Source organism: Benincasa hispida, chromosome 9, assembly GCF_009727055.1.
Source record: "Benincasa hispida cultivar B227 chromosome 9, ASM972705v1, whole genome shotgun sequence".
NCBI lineage: Eukaryota > Viridiplantae > Streptophyta > Magnoliopsida > Cucurbitales > Cucurbitaceae > Benincasa > Benincasa hispida.
Window position 1 is genome coordinate 24,233,702 of NC_052357.1, and position 23,149 is coordinate 24,256,850.

At 31.4% G+C, this 23,149-nt stretch overlaps 1 protein-coding gene across 1 annotated transcript; it reads right to left on the bottom strand.

Moving 5' to 3' along the window:
• Nucleotides 1–20,455: 20,455 nt before the first annotated feature.
• Nucleotides 20,456–21,847, bottom strand: LOC120086872 (protein FANTASTIC FOUR 3-like). The gene is made up of 2 exons (XM_039043686.1): nt 21,132–21,847; nt 20,456–20,950 (listed from the first exon to the last, which is right to left on the bottom strand). Exons 1-2 carry the CDS (start codon nt 21,662–21,664, stop codon nt 20,608–20,610), a joined length of 876 nt encoding a protein of 291 aa, XP_038899614.1. The 5' UTR covers nt 21,665–21,847; the 3' UTR covers nt 20,456–20,607.
• Between the last annotated feature and the right edge of the window lie 1,302 nt (nt 21,848–23,149).

Genomic DNA, 23,149 nt, shown 5'->3' on the forward strand with positions numbered 1-23,149 from the left:
AGATTAGATGAGTTACTTGTCTTTTTTCTTTAAAAGAAAAGTACGTGTAGAAATAGATACGTCAAATCGCGTGTATCAAATACGTGTATGATATAGATTCTTACTTCATAGTTTCTAACTAAACAACAACTATTTTCATTAGAAAATTGAGTGTTCTCAAAAGATGAGGCTTGTAAGTTCTAAGCCCATTAAAAGGGATTACACATACTATTGCGGCCCATCTTAGATTAATGGAGTCCTATAGATGACATTTTCACACGTGAAGGAAAAATATTTTTTTATTGTTCTTTTGTTCTATATGGATAATATAGTATACTTAAATGTGCGCATATTTTGTTTTGTAATAAAATTGTCGACGAGAATCTTATAAAGATGGTCGAGAATAAAAGGTTCTTGCATTTGGTTTACCATATTTATCCACTGAATCACAATCAAAATATAATTTAATAGATAAAGACATTAATTGCCATCTTAAAAATTATACTTCAATTTTCCATCTTGTTAAACTAAAAATAACATTCTGATCCTATTAATTGAATATTAATTTAATCATTACATGTTATATGCTTTTCACTCTCATTAAATTATATTGTCTTTTGTAGTCATCATTACATGAAAACTGAATTAAGTTTTTATTCTTTTTTTTTTCTTTTAAAAAAAAAAACACACTAACGATACTGCAACTTGCAAGAAGACAAGAAATTAGATTCGGAAAAAGAAACAAGGAAAAAAAATAAAAAATAAAAAAATAAAATGAAAAAGATAATAGGAACAATTTTTTTATTAAATAATCGAATGGGCCCTTATCTTGGATTCTCTAAATCTTGCATCATCATAAGCATTGTAATGTCTACTTTTTTTAAAAAAAGTATAAAATGAAATGTCTAATGGATAGCATTTTTTCTATTGAATTTTATAAAATTAGAATTTTTTTTAGCAATTGGAAATTATGGTTCAATTTTAGTTTCCAAAAAAGAAAAGAAAAAAAAGAAGTTTAAAAAGTTATATAGTCTATGGATCATCCATTAAAAAATTTTCAAAAATTCAAACATCTAACTTTCAAGTTAGATTTATGTAATTAATTGATTGTATTTTAATTTAATCTGTTATTAATATATCTGATTGCCAAATTATTAGTGCTTTTCATATAATTATATTTGCAAAAAATTATATTTCAATATTTGAACATTTATTATAATTTTGTAGTTGAATTTTAATTGACTCATGACAATTTATTTGAATAATAATAATAATAAATCTATAATATTAACGTATCATTGTATTACTTAAAGTCTTATAAATATATAGATAGCCATCTCTCTTCATATATTATTGTATTAATATTTTTATTAACCTCCATTTTCTCTACTCCAATCAAAATAGAAACTTGATCGCATATGTTTGACATCAATTCAACTTCTAATATCAAATGTAGAACACATTAATTACACTCCAATATTTTCTAACCAAAATAGAGTTTTTAAGACACACACATCTCCGTTAATTTATTTTTAACAAAATATGAAACATGTGATTACACTCTTTTGCACAAATGACAATTCTCTTGGTTCACTTACGTAGTGAAATAAACGAAACAAAAAGGATCAAGAACGAGAACGAAATACTCAAAGATTAGGTCGATGACATGGATCCTCACGTACTATTCACATAAGATGTGGAGAACATTAGGGTTGACCACGTAAGACAATATTGTAACACAAAAACACCACATAATATAAACTTTAAATATAACTCTCTCTCTCATTCTTGCGTGTAGATTGTGAATAGAGATGGCTTCCTAATCCTACAGCACAAATTGGCTTTATATTTGTGGTGGGCTTTTCAAATATAATCTAATTTGTAAATATGGCATATCCAAGGGAGAAAGGAGACAAGGACAACTTGGGCATTGAAAATCACTAACACTCAGAATAAAATTGAAAGCTTTTGTCTATATATATGTATGTATCTATGGTGTGAAAATAAGGTGTATGTAAAACCCAACAAAAGTTGGCTTTTCTCCCTCGTTTCTTAATTTTTTTAATACAAATTTGAAGATGGGCATTGAACTTTTGACTTATAGTTTTAATTTGTGTACTTCAAGTTTCATTCAATTTTAATCTTTATATTTTTAATTGTTCAAATTTAATTTCTATATTTTTAATAAATTTTACTTTTAAATCTTTATATTTTTAGTAAATCTTTAACTTTAGTCTTTTAAAATTAATATATTTTAGTCGTAATTGATTAAATTATAACAATAATTTTCATATAATTAAGAAAAGATACTAGATATATGAATATATATATTTGTCACCATTTATAAAGGGCATGCTAATAGAAAAGAGACATAACCATTTGCAAATATATACATACCGGATTCCATTGACGAATTGATAATGGCTCTAAATGGGTATTGTCTTCCTCAACAAAAATTCCAAGATTGGATTCAAGAAAGATTGATTACTTATTATTATTTAAATATATCTAATAATAACTATTTTGGAGTAAAATCACTAATATTTTAAGATTTATTGGAAGTGCAAGTATTAAAATTGAAAAATTGAATGTAAAAAGAACTCAAAGTATTAATTTTGGATAATGCCCAAAAAAGGGATCTTTCTATAGAATCATAAACCAATAATGAGATGAATAAGGCATTGAGGTGCAATGCAATGCCAAAGAATATATGAAAATGATACTCCCAATTAGAAATTTGTCCAAAGTGTTGCCAATGGTCAAAAACTGTTAAGAGGTGTCCCAAACTATTGCCACACAAACTTAAAGGTCATCTTGTAAAGCTAAAAACTTTATCCAAGTTCAATGGGGATATATCGTACGAAGAATCAAGACTTTCCGAAAAGAGTGGTTCCTTAACCTAAATTGATTCACAAATGGTAAGAACATGATTTTGAAAAATAAGTTATGTTTTTTAAATTGTTTTTCAACTCTTTTTTCAGAAAACTTGTTTTTCAACTCCATCCATCATATATTGAGGATTTTCATATCCAAGAGTGATCAGTTTAATAATGTTAGAGAGAAGTTTGATGATGAGATTAGTAAGAGAAAGTATGTATGTGGATGTGTGTGTATATACATAAAAATATATGTAGACAGCCTGAGTAACTCTAAGTTGTTATTCTAGGTATTAGTGAAGAATGGTATTAGAGAAAAAGTCATTTTTATAGTGGTAGAATTTGATATTTACAAAACTTTTTAAATCCTAAATTTTTTTAATTTGGTTTTTTATTGAATTGAGAATTTCACTATGTTTCAATCTATCTACAATGTTGAGGTCATAGAGATGATTCTAATAGATTTTGAATCATTCAAATGGGATGTCAATTGTGAAAGTTATAGCCAAAAGAAACTTGGAAAGAAAGTATATACTTGTTCAATACTAATATGGATAATTGACTTGGCTCACCGAGGTGTGTTTGACACATAAAGTTGAGTTGGTAATAATTATCTGTATTGATAATAATTTTCTGTGTTTGAGGTGTTGAGTTGGTTTAAGAAGTGTGTGTTTGCTGGGACATAGTTGATTTATATTGAGTTATGAATATTTGGTGCAATTTTTTTTTTTTCTGTAACAATTGTTAAAGTTGTGTTGGTTGACCATTTTTCCTTTTGGCCTTATGTTGAAACCTTTGTTCTTACTCTTGTCAAAGGTCTCTTACTTATCGAAGTTGTTGTTTAATTGTTTGAAGATAACTATTTTTTTCCTTGGTAGTGCAAATTTCCAACAGTATGTTCTATCTTTTGCTGTTGCGAGGATCTTTGCCTATGCAGATTTGTTTCCTTTTTTGTTTCTCTTAGGCACAGTTTGGTAACCATTTCGTTTTTTATTTTTTGTTTTTGAAAATAAAGCTTATAGACACCACTTCTACCTCCAAATTTCTTATTTTGTTATCTACTTTTTATCAATGATTTAAAAAACAAGCCAAAATTTGAAAACTATAAAAAACGTAGATTTTAAAAACTTATTTCTGTTTTTGAAATTTGGTTAAGAATTCGACATTGTACTTACGAGAGATGCAAATCATGGTAAGAAATGGGGAAAAATAGGCTTAACTTTCAAAAAAAAAAAAAATCCAAAAACGAAATGGTTACCAAATGAGACCTTATTTATTCATTCTTATTCGTATTCTAGGGTCAACTCTTCTGAATACAACTTTTTGAAATAGAGGAAAAAGAAAGTGGAGAGGTTGTGTATACTCATTGGGTGAGACACCTCCAACTTAATTCTTGATCATCCTCGAGCAAGGTAGAATAAACACACAGTCATATAAATGATATGCTCACTCAAATTGCATGGTTCATTACTCAAGCCTAAACAGTCTCCTAGGATTTAATTTACAATCAATAATGAAATCAATTCATAATCATACAATGAAGCACAATTTAAATTTAATTCTAGACCTATTCATGAGTGAGTTAAATCCCTTCTGATTAAGTCCAAGCAACCTGGAATGGTTTTAAATGACTCTTAATTTATTTTTCTCCTACACTAGTTCAAACACTAATTATCAAGCATCAAAGCAATGAAGATGACAATATGTCAACTGAGGCACCTCAAATTAAATTCTAAGAGTACCCTAAACTTGCATTTATTTTACCTAGGGATATTAACTTTCACACATTACTACAAGGAACTATATTACTCTTTTCTCGTGAGTGTCCTAACTAATCACAACAAGGTAGCTTTTTCTACTCCCAGTCATGCATAACATTACAAGTTTATTTTCTTTTTTATGATATTTCTTTTTAGTACAAATTTTTTTATCTACAATTTTTTTTTCTTTTTCCAAGCAGATATATAAATCATTTTACTTTTCAATATTACACTACAACCCATCATACAAGTTACAATCTAATCAGTGGGGTCCATCAAGATGATAACAAAAATACGAGCTAAGTAATACGATTCTAAGCATGCAAGACCTAATGTAGACAGACAAATAACTTAAACGTGCATGAAAAGTAAGATTTTTTTAAAAAAAGGGCTAAAAATCATGATTATTCATATCAAATACCATGTCATACAAATTAAAATCACAAGGGAGGGCGTCCTAGACTAATCATCATAGCGAACTACTTAACATGACCAAAAACATGCATACAAGCACACAAACAAAATAACCTGAGCTCAAATACTCAAGGGTTACAGTGAGAACACAGACATCCCCCACCCCCAACTTAAATCCTAAATTATCCCCAATGTGATAAAGAATTGAAAACAAGGACATAATGAAAAGGGAAATAAAAATCTTCCCTGAAATTTTGGGCACACAAGAGGCTCATGAAAAAGTAATTCTCTTTAACTTCTTATTGGGCTACAAAAACCTAAAAATCAAAGAAAGATGGGAAAAATTAAGTTCATTCAAATAAAGATAACAGGAAAGAAACCTATACTAAAAAACAAGTAAAAGGTAAATCTCGGCTGCCTCCAGGTAGCGTAATTGTTTAAGGTCGATATGTTCGACTCGACTCGACTTCATCACCCATATTCATCAAAGAACTCTGGGTTTCCATCTCTCAACCCCAACTTAGGAGGTTGACCACTATCCTAAAAAAGATAAGTACTAAAACATGAAGGATTAGTGAGGGAAGAAGATTTAATCAATTTTTTTTTTCAATTTTACCCCTCCCTCCCCCCGATCAATTTGTAGAGACCCTTTGTCCACATCGATGATAGCGAGTCTCTCTAACAAAATAGATAAATTTTAAGGAGGGGAGGAAGCATTCACATCTAACACGTAAAATCAGCAGTAAATGTTAGACCATTAATTCTAACTAGCATATCTTTTACAAATCCTAATGGACTAACAAAAAAATAGGAATATGCATAATATTAACAGCAGGCCCTAAATCAAGCATGACCTACTCAAACTTCCTAGTCCATGTCTGATAGGGAACATAAAACATACTTGGGTCTTCCTGCTTAGTAAGTTACTTGGGATAACTACCTCCTACTTTACCATCTCTTCTTTCTTTTCCTTAAAAGGAATCACAATCCAGACTTTCTTGCTTTTGTAGTAGGGCTCTTGGCCCCAGAAGTCTGTACTGGACTGTACTAAACTCACATTCTCCTTGTGCATAACTTTCTTAGCAACAACAAACCTGCTAGGAAAAGTGCAACAAACCTTATTGAGTGTCTGACCTATTGACCGCGTCAGCTAGCTGGGAAATTTGAGTAGCCATACTCTGTATATGAGAGTCAATGGTTAGCTAGAACTTCTCCTGGTAGTGTTGAATTTGCATGGTAGACTATGCTAGGCTCTTTACCATATCCACCAAGGGCATACTCGAACTACTCTGGCCCTGCGTTCCTGATTGCTCCACTGATTGTTATTATACATTCAGCCGGCTTACCAATTCCCAACATAATTCATCTCAGCTGCAGGCTCTCGGGACTATGTCTTTATAGAGAATACCTGTTTCACAAGAGTAGATAGTTTAGTAATCTCAACTCTAAGTTCACTTACCTCTTGTGGAGATGTGGATGACTAAGAAACGCGATCTCTGGTCCCAAACTACTGATTATTTTTAGCCATAGTGGAAATAAGCTCCATAGCTTGAGAGGGGGTTTTGTTAACTAATGCTTCAGTTGCAACTGCATCGATATTGCTTTTGTCATGCTGCAGTAATCCCTCATAAAAATAATGGATCAGAAGGTGATCTGAGATCTGATAATTGGGGAAGCCAACAGAGAGGTATTTGAACCTCTCCCAATACTCGTATAATGACTCATCATGCCCTTGTAGGTGCCGTAAGTCTCGTTCTTGAATTTGGCTCCTCTAGATACTAGGAAAAATATATCCAGAAACTTCTTCTTCATTTCTATCCAGGTGGTGATGCACAATGATGGTAGATAGTACAATCAGTTCTTCGCATCATTCTTCAGAGAGAACGGGAAGGCTCGTAGGTTGAGCTGCTCTTCAGTTACACCGTGATTCAACTACACACGATGTAGAAGTCCTTTAGGTGCTTGTGTAGATCCTCACCTACATGTCCAGAGAAAAAATGTAGTAAATGAATGAGACCAGTTTTTAATTCGATTGTGGTCTCAAGATAAATGATGCAGAGGGGCTACTGCTAAGGTCAGGAGATGAGAATTCCTTCAAAGTACGCTTTTCAAGTTGCGCCATTATCTCTCGTTCAAATTCCTCTCCAGAATGTTCTTTTTCATATGTGCCTTCTGCACTAATTTGTCTTTCTCTAGCTCTTCGTCCTCTAGCTACCCTTCTACGTCGCCTCTCCTCCTTACCAAGCTTTGCAAAATACAACAAAAAGTTTCGATCTTGGAAGGATCATGTCATACAAAGAAAGATAAATTTAAGAATGAACAGAGAACTGAAAACCAAAAATACTTGGCTCCCCAGCAATGGCACCAATTTAGTCGAAGCAGATTTTTCGCCTAAATCTAGACCAAATAATTTAATTGTATTCACTCAAAACATGTAGTAGTAGTAGTTCAGGTCGAACTCAAGGAGCCCTCAAGTTTCTCAGTTAAAAGTTTGCAATCTGAGGGTAACCAAAAAATGATTTTTGAAATTGTTTTGTTGCAAGAAATTTAAATGCATGAAATAAAATAGAAAGTGAAGTGTTGAAAGTCTATGCGAGAAAGCCTAGCTCGGGTCATGACGAAATTCTCCTATTCAATATATTTGATCATAAAATTCTCATTACCAAGATCATGTAATTGTTTATACCTAACCAAATTAATTGGAAAAGCCCATTAATTTGTCCATATTAACTAATTAGTCCAATTCAACTTGATGAACAACATACAACTTCAATTTGGCCTACTTGCATTAAGATCTAGGGCAAAGTTAGATTGAATATCTAAAAGAAAAAGCCTTAATTAAATATTCTTTGGTTCAATTCTAAGTTGGTGATTTGCAAGCTAACCTAACCTATTGCTCTAGGTGAGTAATACGAGATTATTGTTACATATCAAATGTTAATCAGAAGCTACAATTATCAAATTCACAAGCATCCAATAATATAACCATAATCTATAAAGAACACAATTGAATCCGACAATTACAATAATCTAGTTCAATAACTCACAAATACATCAAAATAGGTAGATAAATCCTAAAACCTAAGCTAGAAAGGAATACCTTAGCCTATGATATTCATGATAAACGTCAAGGAATTGTTTTGATGCATTCTCAAACTAAGAACAAAAGAAAAAAGAAGAGAAATCGTGTAGGAGTTAGTTGGTATCAAAATCTCTTGACCTAATTTGGAAAAGATGATATTTATAACTGTTGGGATTGACAATCAACAAGCGGAAGTAATTTGGACCTTAAGCACTCTAATTCCATCAATTTTAGCAATCAAGTAAACATGTTCAGAACAAAGAAATACAGTTTTAAGATATTACCTTTGAAGAATTCTTCAATCCTTCAATTCCAACTTGAATATTCATTGCAAATGCTTGTAGACCACCACTTAATTTTCCTTACTATTCTCTAGGATATTAAATTGGATGGTGAAACCCAAAATGAATTTGAATTGAAGGGAAAAAAAAATATTGTTAGGTGTATTTTAGAAGAACAAGAGAAATATTTTTTTTTTCTCCTTTTTAAAATTCAGCACGCATGAATGAATAAATCTCAGCAAAATCAACTAAATTTTGTTCAACTACATCATGTAATCTAATTGCATCATATCTTGACATCAAACAAGTCAAGCTTTAGTGAGAATTTAGTGTCTAAAGTGGGAAAAACCCACAATGACTTTTAAATTGGTTTGAAATCAATTTTCAATAAAATTCAATTCTTTTTCAAATTTTAATTTAAATTTTCAAAACTTAAAATAAAACAAAAATTGAATGTATTATTTTAATTTTTATAAAATTAAAATTTTCAACTTTAAATAAAATTAATTCAAACAATTAATTCTAAATAAAAATAATTTGAATAATTAATTAAATAATTTAATTAATTTAATACCAAATATTAAATTAATTAAACACTAATTCCTCAATCATAAATCTCTATTTATGTAATTAATATTTAAATCAAATTTAAACATTATTCAATTATCCAATTTCGTTTAATCTGATAATTAAACGTATAATTATGTCGTATATAATTATTGATTCCCTTAATTCGAATTTGAATGCTTCAAATTCTCTCATCACAATATTCTAAGGTTTAGTCCGTTTGTGAGCTAGTAGGGAGACCTAATGAACCTACATATCATGAGCTTCAACGATCTAAGATTAACAGACTAAACTCTTTAAATCAAATTAATCAACATTCATTAACTACTGGGTTACTCCACTAAAGCCCAGTAGTTGCACTCTTCTCATTGTAGATATATTTATGTTCACTTGATTTTACCATAATCACTAAGTCAATCCTTCACAGGTTGTTCATAATAACGGTTGGGTCAAAAGTTGTTTTACCCTCAAAATTATATCTTGCTCCTTAAGTCATATTGATCATCTAATGAACAATTGGTTTGTGATCCAATTACCAAACCGAGTCCCTCTCGGGCCAATGAAAGGGTGAAGCCCCTAAGACCCGGAGTCAATACTTAAGGAAACAACCTCTCTACTATCCCTAAAAATGGTTAGAAGTGATTTTCTTCTTGCACCCTATGTCCCTAGCTATCTACTCGGTCTTACCCCTAAAATGGGGGGCTTATTATGTCGATGTTGTTGGGCTAACCCTCACTCATAAAAATCTAAGAATAATCCCGAATAAATAAGAGTTTATAGTTAGCTCAAGATTAAGGTTAAGTTGCATAGGTCATCGCTTTGAAATAATCCATCTTAAACAGTAAACAACGTTATAAAGTAAGAGTGACATATTTCTCGATCCGGTCTTATATAAACTCTTTACATATGATGTCTCCACTCGCATGTCTTCACATGAACGATTCAGGATCACATCGTTTGTACTAAATACAAAATGGGTCGCATCCGATAATGTTTCCAGAATAAGGTACTTAGTCTTATCTGTATACTATAGACCGTTTTGGCTATCTACTCGAATTTGGTCCACTCTTATGTCTCCACATAAAGTTCAAGTACTCATGTAATAGTCATGGATCTTAGTTTATTGGATTTAGATTCTTTCTAAAATGAAATGAGCAATTCATACATTCAAAAACAACTTTATTGAATAAACCTTAATAACATCTTTATTGATAACAGAATAAGTTTAATTGTTTACAAACCACGAGTTAGTTTTAGGATATTAAAACCCGACAATATCCAATAGTGCGGTCCAGCGTTGCAACGTTGAGCATTATGCTCAAGCAACCACGCGCGCCTCATTGTCTGTAAATCTTCGGAGCGTTGCAACACTTCCTTCTACATGTTACTGCCTTTTACCATAAAGATAATGTAAAAAGGAGGGTTGCAACGTTGTATTCAGGTGCATTTTGATAATTTTGGCATTTCTTGGTTGATGCAATTAAGCTTCATTTTGGACTATTTTAGCTCTATGTTGTCACTGACGCTCTATTATACCTCCTAGGTGCTTGAAACCTATAAAATAGCTAAATAAACACATAAAATCCAAAACAAACCCGAATTAAGCAGAGTTAGATAGTACATTTTCGGTGCTATCTATGAGTTTTTCTATTCAACCATCCATGTTACTTTAGTTGATTACAATACGTGGTCGTTTTATTCTTCTATTGAGTGATGCAACAGTTAGTGTGAAAACCTTTTATAGAGGAACGTAAGCAAACATGTTTGAAGGTTGTTTCATATATGAGATGACAAGAATTGCATAACTTTAGGAGAAGGAGTGTCTCGAGTTTAGGGAGCCTAAACATGAAGTCTGTCAAGAGAGGGAGTCTCAAGTTTTGAGGGAACCTAAACTCTTCATTAGGAGTAAGCTTGTTGTGAGTCTAGATAGTGTGCACTATTAGATAAGTATTCCCTTATAATCAACTCTTTAGTGAAGTTCTTTTCATCAGGCCCACTGCTCTTCAAATGTAGGTGTGGTTACACCGAATTGGGTTACCAATCTACATGTATTTTTTTACTGTTTTTTTTATTCGACTTTTTGTCTCATACTATATTTGTGAAATTTTGTTTGACTTGTGGGTTGTGTCTTTAGATTCACCCATTTTTCAATTGATATCAAAGTGGATTGTCGTAGTAGTGTTTTGATCTGCAAGTCTTAATAGACTCAATTAAAAAAGGTAGATCTACTACGTGTCCTTCTATTCTTGATAGAATAAATTATTCGTATTGGAAGGCTTGGATGACTACTTTTCTCAAGTCTATTGACCATAAAACATGAAAAGTTGGTGCAACAGGATGGACCGCTCCTCAAGTTACTGGGGTGCAAATGGCTTGGTTACACCAAAATCTGAAATAGAGTGGACAGAGGAAGAGGATGAGGATGAAGCATCCCTAGAGAACTCTCGTGCGTTTATGCCTTCACAATGTTTTTTTTTATTAAAAAAATGTAGGTGATAAAGTGGTAAGAAAACCATATGTATACATAATTAATATGTTTACAGATTTAATTTATGAATATTTTCTCCTAATTTCCTTTCTAAGATTTTCACTTTTTCTTGATTAACATTTGAATTCTTAGTTAAAAATCTAAAAACAAAAAACATGTTAAAAATTAATTACCTTTTTTAGTTTTTAAAATTTTACTTGATTTTTGAAAACTTTAGTAAAAAAATGGACAACATAACATATAAATTTAAAGTTGGAAAAGTTTGAGTTTATAAGTTTATTTTAAAAAAAACAAAAAACAAAATTATTATCAAATAAGATGGTAGTTTTTCAATTTGATAACAAAGATCCAATTACACTAGCGTCTATAGATATTGTTAAGAAAATTGTGTGTATATCATTTTTCATCTCACTACTCAAAGTTCAAATATACACACATAATTTCACTTCTCAATAGTGCATTTCCAAACAATAACTTTGTGTAGGGCTAGACACACAAACTTGAAAATGACATTTCAAGATATTTTGCTTAATGGGGACATGATTTGGTGAGAGAAAAAGGGTCCTATATATATATAATTAGTACTACAATATGTCTATATATATGCACACATACATAAACACATGGAAAGGGTACAGGGTAATTCTTGAAGCACATGATTTTAGGGACACTGATGCAATTTATGCTTTAATTGACTCCTTTCCCTATCCAAGCAACCATTCCCCAATAAAGTTTTACCCTTTTCATTCTATGGGTTACCCTAAAATTCCATGATTGGACAATAACACCCTCACTTTCTTGGCCCTCTAACCACATCAGGACATATTTGAGAGTGATTCTGAAATTAATAAAATCATTTTTCACATATTTTAAAAATCATTTTAAAACATGTTTTTAATAATTCAAAATTAATTTTGATCATCATATGGAAATTGCATCTAAAAGTGTAGAAAATTAAATATGAAATTGATATTGAGTGATTAAAGACATAATTTAGAGTTATTTTGAACATGACAAAAATGATTTTAATAATTATTCAAAATCACTCCTAAACATGTAGTACATAGATCAAAATAAAAGCCCTAAACCTTCCTTTGTGTCTAAATTTGATTGTGAACCCTTCTTAGCAAAATATCTCTAGAGTTGGAATGATTAGTATTTCACAAACGTTCATTTAGTTAATTTAAAAGTAATTATTATTAGCATAAATACTTTAAATCTATATCAAATAGATTAACCTTAGGATTATTCATGCCAAATTATCAAAAATATATACGTAATGGATTCGGTTATTGTCTTTCTCAACTAAAACCCCTTAGTGGGGTCTCTTTCTAGTTGGGATTCAAGAAAGACTAAGTGTGTATTGTTTTGGTATATCGGGGACCATAGCCTTAAGGTCTCTTTATATACTATTTCAATTAGGGTTCCCATTAAACCTTAATTAACTAGGAATGAGCTTCTACCCATTAAGTTCATATTCAATTAAGAATCTAGGGCCTTAATTAATTAGATAATATAATATGGCCCAATCTAATAAAATAACCCAATGTGATAAAATATTAATCCACATACATAGTCCATACTTTAATTATATGTATTATTATTTAGAATATGTCTAACAATCTTTCACTTGGGTTATGTCTGTGTACCTAATGTAATTAAATCACATAAACATTAAGCGCGCATAAACTAGTTATTTCAATAATAAAATTTTCCTTTAGTTCAATCTGGTTCATCTCCTGTATTAACACGGAATCAAGGCGGCTTTCGCCACTACCCTTGTAACTAAACCTTCCTTGATCACCAATTCCAATATATTCAACGACATAGATCAAGTATGGATGGATAACATGGAAACTGCATGCAAAGTGATCTAGATCATACCTGTTTCTAACTGGTCCAAATTCCTTAGTGAGATCGTTCTTAAAAACTTTATGCTAAACCACATGTATGATAAACAAATTCAGATAATAAAACATAAACCATCAACTTTATTCTATATAGAAAATAAACAAAATAAGGTCAAAGAATATCCTCAATAATAAACTTCCACTAGACCATGAAATCACAAAAGTGACTAACACCCATGTGTGAGCAACATGCTCATGAAAAACTTTAGGTGGTAAACCTTTAGTCAATGGATTTGCCACCATAGAGTTTGTTCCTATGTATTCTATTGAAATTTGACCATTCTGAACTCTTTCTTTAACAACTAGAAACTTCACATCTACATGGTTTGACTTCGTATTGCTTTTGTTGTTGTTGGAATACATCACTGTCGACTTATTATCATAAAATAATTTTAGTGGTCTTTCTATGCTAACCACTATCTGTAGCCTAGTGACAAAAATTTCGCAACCATATTCCATGATTGGATGCCTCATAACATGCAATAAACTCCACAACCATGGTAGAAGAAGCCATAAGTTTTTGTTTAATACTTTTCCAGGATACAACTCCTCCAACCAACATGAAGATATAGCCTGAAGTGGATCGCAAATTGTCTTGGTATCCAGCATAGTCGGAATCAGAATATCCAATGATCTCCAAAACTTTCGATCTCCGATAAGTGAACATATAATATTTTGTTCTCTATAAATACCTCATAACCCGTTTGACTACTTTCCAATGATCCATCCCCAAGTTGCTCAAATATCTGCCTTGCTGGGAATGTCCTAAAACTCACAGTTCGTAAATCATGGAAACATATTCTATTTATCAATAAAAGTATTATTGAAGTTTTTATTCAATAAAAGTATTATTGAAATTGCATTATGTAAATCCAATAAACGAATCTTTGGCTATTGCATAAATACTGTAACTTTATGTAGAGATATAAAAAAGAATCAAGTTATAGTATATAGCCAAAAAAGTCTATAAGTATATGGATAAGATTGGGTACCTCATCCTGGGGACACTGTGGATGTGCCCTACTTTGTATAATGATACAAACGACATGATCCTAGAAATCGTTCATGTGGAGACATGCGAGTAGGGGCATCCTATGCAAAAGAGTTTTGCATAAGACTGGATCATGAAATAGTCACTTTTTCTTTATAACGACGATCGTTTACTGTTAAAATTGACTATTTCAATTCGATGACCTAGTGTAACTCAATCTTAATCCTGAGCTAACTGTGAACTCCTGTTTATTTGGGATTATCCTTTGATATGCATAGGTGAGAGTAGTTCGACAACACTGCTCAACAAGCCTCCCATTTTTGGGATAAGATAGGATAGATAGCTGGGGACATAGTCCTGCAAGATAGAATTGTTGATGGAAATCAGACATGAAGATTTCCATGAGCAATGGAATGATCGTTCCAAATTTCATTCGAAATTAAACACTAACAATTACAGTCCAGAAACGGAAACATACAGGTCATGCACAATACGAAATTACAACATGCTTATACATATAATCAAGGGAAAGATAAAACATACCTTTGAAGACTCATCTTCAAACTCCCTCGATCACGAACGCTCGTTCTATCTCCAAGATAGCAACACTCGAACGCTCGAACACAGTGGCCGCAACACAGCACAATCAGCAGCAAACTTGAACTAACAATCATCAAGATCACGAACTCAACGAACGGCCTTCAAAGACCTCGACCTCAATCGAGTTGAGTAAGACACCACCATAAGGCTACTTTAGTATTCTCGGTATGAGAATCTAGAAGTGTGTGCTCTATGTGGACTTGGTTAGAGGAAGACACCGAAGGAATAACAATCGTGTAAACAATTGAGCAAGTGGGAGAAGATAAAAGTCTATTGTATAGACGAATGCCCAATCGTTTAGAAGAAGACAAGCTATCTTATAGTAAAAGCCCCACGATCGTTTAGAAGACGACCAACTAAGTGAACTATCGTGTAATGTCACTCCACGATCGTTTAGTCTCTTTTTCAGCTATCATTTAGTGAATCCAATTCACTTGACAACAAACTGTGAGTACATGTCAAGAATAGCAACTCTCTCAAAATCTTACTAAAATTAGGAAAACATTTTTTCTTTTATCTCACGGTTACCATGAAAACCACCAATAATCTCCCACTCAATTGGTTATTAGAAAAAAAGATATAATTATCTAATAATTAATATTATTATAAATATATATGATAACCAACTTACCATATTATATTCATAACCTATAGTTTTAATATTTCATCTCATGAAACATATAAACCATAGTTCTTTTTCTATTTCATGGTGTTTAATGTAAATCTCATTTACATTAATCCTCCACTTGATGTATCTCATACATCACACCGAACATATCATATATAATCGAATTTTCTCTTGTCAATTTCAACATTTCAAATTAATACCAAGAACTGATTCTCAACTTGAATTCATTGAGCTACCAAGGGGACCTTATGGACCTGTAGCTTGAAACTCCAACGGTACGTTAATCAACGGTACGTTAATAACCCCCGTTTTGGAGAAAACGGTTTTATAAAATGGGTTTGGAGAAAAGGTTTTTGCAAACAGTTTAATTGTAAGAATAGAGAAGAGAAAGATTGTAGTAGGTTAGAAAGCAATAAGCAACAACAACAGCTTTATAACATACTATTTCGGGTATGAGGAAGTGACCTTAATGCAAGGTTCAAATCCATACATACGGGAAGTATCTCTAGGTTTTCCTTCTAAAACTTGAAGTTCGATCCATTCAACTTAGGGATTGAACTCAAATTTCCAGATATTTGAGTAAGACCAACTGAAACAATAAACCACAAAACATATACTCACAATTAAAATATAACAAAATAGGTGAGCCCTTTTTATAAGATACCTATCACAATATTGATGTCTAGCATTTGGGCAAAGACACCAACTGTAAATGGTACTCTCAATGTAGTAATCAAAGTACTGACAATAAACTCTGTAAAAAAAAAAAAAAAACACTTTTTTTGGATTGATTATTTTCCGCATAAGCAATCCTTGTAATTGTCATACTCATTACCACATGCATACCCACAATTTGGCCAAATAATTATCTTCCTTTGGGCTGATAATCATTTGTATAAATTAATGAATATGCACATTTTATATTTTAGAATTAAATTAATCTAGATAACAAAGACTACATTGGTAACGTATTATTTTGACTAATTCAATCTAAAATATAAGACACAATAACATAATAATATTATTGTACAAAAATAATAGAAGAAAAACACCAAGTAGTCTTCACCAAATTTCACCTAATAATTGCATACACATAATACAATTAAAGCAACATAAACATGTGAATATCACCAAATATCATCAAGCAAATTTATATTTAAATTTACCAAAATATCAATCAAATTTAAATTTAATCCACAACATGATCAATTAATCTTGAATCCACAACATGATTAATCAAATTTAAACTTAAAACCACAACATGATTAATCAAATTTAACTTAAATCGACAATATTTTCACTCATATTAAAATCGAATTGATTCATCCTAGATTGAAAAAAAAAAGGATTGATTACTTATTAATCAAAATAATATTAACAATCGATTTTAAAAAATTTAAATCCAATATAAATATTGAATTAGATTCAACACCAACAATAAAGCATATTGCTAAAATAATAATAATAATAATAACAAAACCCTACTGCACATATTAAGGGTGTTCAAATAATTCGACAATATGAACAATATGGACTACCCAACCTAAAATGTAAGGATTGAGTTGGATTAGTTTTGTTATTGGGTTGGGTTGGGTTCAACTTTTTCTAATAATATATATATCTTTGTTTAAAGTTTGATTATTTTGTGATTTTTTAATATTTTTCTTTTAAAATTGTTATGATATTTGTCTTTGTTTAAAGTTTGCAATAAATATCATAGATATTTGGTATTTGGTATTTGAGTTTTATGAGATTTTAATTATTAGTCATGTGTTGTATATGAATTTACATATATTTAATTAAAAAGAATAAAAAATATAACCCGACAACCCAATCCAACCTGAATTTTAAGGGTTAGGTTGGGTGGGATTGGAGACTTTATTTGAGTCATTTGGATTGCCAATCCAACCATCAAGTTGATCCTAAAAACACCCTCAACCCAACCTAATACAATCCATATACACCCTAACACAGATGGTGAACTGGTGATACTTCCAAGCAATGCACCCATCAATTGGATTCTATTGAAATCAACGAAACATTATTTGTTTATTATTATTTTTTTTCCTGCTGAAACCCACAAAACCACCATAGGATTCAATAATCACATGAGTATCACCGGCGGAGGTTGGGAAATCGGTGCAATACCCTTCTTTATTTTAAAATTCTTAAATTCTTCAAATTTCTTTAAGAAAAATTGAATCAAGATTAATGGTAAACGAATATAAACCAACAATCTAACATAAAAATAATACTCTAGTACCACTTTTTAGCATAAATACTTTAAATCTACATCAAATAGATTAATCGTAGGTTCTTTCATGCCAAATTGTAAAAAATATATACATATTAGATTCCATATCGGATTCCATTGAAAGATTGAGGATGACTCTAAAATGGCTATTGTCTTCCTCAACCAAATCTACTATTGAAAGATTGATGTTGACTTTATAGTGGCTATTGTCTTTCTCAACTAAAACTCCTTAGTGGATCTCTCTCTAAATAGGATTCAAGAAATAAAAAACACTTACGTATTGTTCTAATATATCGGGGACCATAGTCCTAAGGTCTCTATATATACTAGTTTAATTAGGGTTTCCATTAAACCTTAATTAACTATGAATGAGCTTCTACCCATTAAATTCATACTCAATTAGGAATCTAGAGCCTTAATTAATTAGATCACATAATATGACACAATATAATAAAATAACCCAATGTGATAAAATATTGATCCACATATGTAACTCATACTTTAATTATACATATTATTATTTAAAATACGTCTAACATTGTTTTTCACCCTTTGAAAAAAAAAAAAATCCTTAGATTTAAGTTGACTTTAAATGACGTTGAGTTTTTGTTTCGAAAGAACGAATTAATTAGGGTTAAAGTATGTTTCATGGACTATACATTTACGTTAAGAAAATCTAATTTATTTATTCATTTGAGAGATGAGATTAGATTATCTAATATTGATGTTTCGTACTTGTTGAATTTAGGATTTCTTAAATTACCAATTGACTAAAAATTTGTATGGGATCCAGTTGAATTCATGTTTGACATTTTTATATTATTTATGATTTTAAGCTTAGGGTTTAGAGAGAAATGTGGTATATAAACTCTCTAACCGTAGAGATATTTCTATTAATCTATAATATGAATTATTCCCGTTGGTAAAATATAGTTAACGCATTATTAGTGAACCATGTAAATTTGTGTTTTAATTATTTATTATTTTATGTTCTTTTTATTTGTCGATTCCATAACATTCTCAATATAAACTAATGTGTCGAAAAGAGTCTTCAACTTCTTTTTATTTATGTTCTTTGCTTTTGAAAAAAAATTTAGTTTAAGAGATAGGTTTTTAAAGTTTGGTTGTCGTACTGATCAATCCTTATAGAAAAGTGATTTCAGTGTTTGAAGTGAAATGACCGATCACGTATCGAGAGTAATGGAGTTTAAATTGATTTTGATTGTATATAGATCTAGAATTGGGGGACCTAGGCCTATATGTGATATCATGTGTTGTTAGAAACCCTAGCATAGAGATGAAAAAAGAAGAGGGGGAAGCACATGGATGATGATGAGATATCAGAGATCACTCAGTCTCACTCAGTCCAATTTGGTCTCTCCAAATATATGGTCCTACACCCATATGAAACTTAGCAGGGCATGTACTCACTCTCTGTCCTCTCTTAATAGTCCATATTTCCTCACAAATTGGCACTTGCAATACTCCTTTATCTGCTTTCCCCAACTCAACACCTTCTCCATTGGACCACCAACCCTTTTTTCCTTTCTACATTCCACAATCAAGGATCCAACATAACATCTTTTTTAAAAAAATATTTAGTTTAAGAAAATTGAAGATAAATCACATGTTACATGCACGTTATAACGCTCTATTTCACGTTTTGATTTCTGCTTAATTGAGAATATATATAATATTATCGTACATTTTGTCTGTCCATCCGTCAGTCAACAAGTTGAGCGAAATCTTTTTTAAAGGACATGATGTTTGTATATGTTTTGTTTATTATGAGATATTGAAACCTTCTTGTTAAGTATTCCACCATTTATTCTTGTTGGGTTGATGAGCTATTTGTTTTAGAGTATATTTGAAATAGAATGATATTATTTTAATTTATTTTTTTATAATATGGAGGGTGGAGATCAAACTTTAAACTTAAAAATTTTGGTAGATATTTTGGTTTAAATGTGCTATTCTTTTAAAGCAACTATATTTTCTCATAAAAAGAAAAATTAAATAGAAGAACAATAATTAGCTATATTATTGTTGCTATTCATATATATGTTATAATGATTGCTATCATTTATTTAATTTATTTATATATGTATGATATGAATGAAAGTGCAAGTGGAATCGATAGATATATACTACAAATTAATTGAGCACATACGTATGGCCATATACTACAAAATATTTGAAAACTTTTTCTATGGGGTTTGGAACTTTCACTGCTATAATTTAGCTAAAGATGACATTTAATCACAAAATCTAAAGGAAAAAATTGCAAAAACCCATATGAATTTAAATTTATAAGACCCTTTATAGGAATAATTATCATATAGAAAAAATATTAGATGCAATTCGAGCTGCAATAATCTATTATGTAGCTAGATAATACTCAATAAAAATGTGTCATGTGACAATTTTTTTACAAAATTAATTTTTTTTTATACTATGTATTGAAAAGGAGATGCATGGATTAAGTGCAACCTTTAACATTGTCGTATTAGATATTGCAATCTTGTTCGTCGTCCATCAATCAAGTTGCAACGATGAAGATTTAATTGTAACGATTTAATTATTTTTTAGATAACTACTGTTGAACTAGTAAATTCACAATACAATTTTTTTTTTTTTTTTTGAGGAGAGAGAAAGTAACCATAATAACTGCCATTAGCAATTAGCATGTACATTGCAAAATCAAACATACAAAATATATCATGATATAGCCATCATAGTCAGAAATTAGAGAATAAAAGGGAAATAATAGAAGTTCTTCAAGTGGAGACCAAAAATGGCTCCCAATTCACCAACTCTTTTCTTCCTCCGCCACCTTCCTTGCATCTCCTCCCCTTCCGCCGCCGCTCACCGCTCTCGGTACTCTCAGCCTCCTCCCTCTCTCCTTTCTCTTCTACTTCTTCCTCTCCTTCTTCTAAACTATTCAACAAAAGACAATGCTTCAACAACCTCAACCTCAGCCTTCCCCCGCCACGCACCACCTCAAAACATGGCTTCGTCGATGGAATCGACACCGCTTTCAACACTAACCGCCCGTCTTCCCGATAAGGCTTCACCTTCACGCTCATTGACCCACTCATCGACGTCAATGGTGGAGGATAACTGTAGATTAAGAATTTGAATTAAGTGATTAAATATACATAACATCGTATATTTAGATTTAACTTTTAAAATTAATGTCATTTACTCTTCTATTAATGTTAGACTCATGCTAATTTAATAGTACGAGTAAGAGTATATATAAAAGATTAAATATATCGTAATCTATTGAGTATCGTTTTACCTGGGCTTGACGAGTTTCTTCGTTCGAAGCTTTGAAAACTTAACTGACTTTCCGCCGGAGCTATACGACGGAGAAATCTCTGTTTCGTCGGATGAAAACAGAGACATTTTCTCGTCGCCGCCAATCTCGCTGCCATCGCTGCCGGTCTCGCTGCCCAAGCTCTCAGTACACATTTCAAGACTCTTCTGGCTGAGCGCTATCGTCGGGGAATATTGCTTCGCCGGAGGATGGCCATCCACACCCGACGGAGCTTGGAGAAAGCTCCATCCACCAACACCATTCCCGCCGTCATTCCCAGCGACTCTGTTTTCTGCAGGAGAATCTCCGGCGCCGGCGCCGGCACCGGCGGAATCATTCTCTTCCATTTTCAGATGGGTTTCAAATTGTAGGTCAGCATGAGTAGCAGAGAGATCGGAATCTTGTTCTTGGGCCGACGGCGGGGAAGAAATGGATTTGCAGGGAGTCAATTTGAGCCTTAAAACACGTGGTTCCATAAGACATGATTGCAACCCTTGATAGATACTGGACGACATTATTTTGGTGTATACAAATTCGAAAACAAAGAAGAAAAAAACAGAGGAGGGGAAAAGAGTGAGATTTGGGTATGAATAAATAGCCAAAAAGATTGAAACTTTGAAGTTTGTATGAGCTCAAAACACAAAAAAATGAGATGGGTTTTGGTTGGAATTGAAGATATACTTAGCTTGTGGAGGAGAGAGAAGGGAGTTAAAGATGAAGAAAGAAGTGGCTGAAGGCAGGAATTTATAGGTGAAAATGTGAAAAAGTTGGTTTTTGAAAGAAATTAAAAACAGAGCTTATCAAATTTCGGTTTAAATCATACAAAATACACTTGAAAACTTTATGTTAAGCTTTGAATATTACTCTAAACTTTCTAAATTTTCAATTAAAATTTGTGAGTTTTTTTTTTTCGCTATTATGAAAATTGAAAAACATACTTAACATCATCCACAATTCAATTTCAACTATAATAAAGATTATCCATCATTTGGATCTAAAGTTGTGTGATTGACATAATTTATATTAGATAATTTTTAAATTTTAATGAAAGTAACAATTTAGTTCTTATATTTTCAGTTTTATAATAATTTATTCTCTAAACTTTAGTACCTAATAATTTAGGTCATGTTTGGTAGCTATTTTGTTTTTTGTTTTTGTTTTTGAAAAATAAGCTTATACATACTACTTCCACGGCCAAATTTCTTTCTTATTATCTACTTTTCACCGGTGGTCTAAAAAATCGAGCCAAATTTTGATAACTAAAAAAAGTAGTTTTTGTTTTTGGAATTTGGCTAAGAATTCGACCATTATAGTTAAGAAAGATGCAAATCATGGTAAGAAATTAAGAAAGATGCAAATCATGATAAGAAATGTAGATGATATAGGCTTCATTTTTAAAAACAAAAACAAAAAATCAAATGATTACCAAACGGAGCCTTAGTTATTGTACTCTCAAATTAGTAATAGCTAGTTTAGTCCCTAACATACAAAAGAAAAAATAAATAAATCAAAATTTGATGCCATTTTTTTAATCTTATAATTATGATGTAGATTTTGTATTTTATAAAAATATTGTGCCTCTAATTAGTATATCGATTTATTTATGTAAGAAATCTCATTAAATTTAACACTAATTTCTACAATAGGGATTGTTAGTACGAGGTTTCTAGAGAAACATATTTCGTGGAGTTGAACTTATGTTGATGTAGATTTGACGCGGATGTGATTTGATCTTTAGTACTTGATCCTCCGATTCTCTCTCAGTTGAACGCGTATGCTTGATTTGAGGAAATGGAGCGTGTGATATTCTTCAGTCTTCAAGTGTGATCAGTTTTAGAGTAAAGGAGTCTTTTGATTGTTGGGAGAATCCTCTCTAGACTCTCTAGAGTGCAAAATTTCTGACCCCACAAATAGAACGCCTTACCTCTGATGGGCTTTGTGGGCTTGACATTGGTTGGTTTATGCAATTAATTGGATTTGGGCCTTAGTTGGCATTTGGA

Coding starts and splice junctions, on each gene's coding strand:
- LOC120086872 (XM_039043686.1), bottom strand. CDS start 21,664: ATGTCGTCCAGTATCTATCAAGGGTTGCAATCATGTCTTATGGAACCA. Junction 20,951..21,131: donor AAGAAACTCGTCAAGCCCAG/GTAAAACGATAC, acceptor CTTAATCTACAG/TTATCCTCCACCATTGACGT.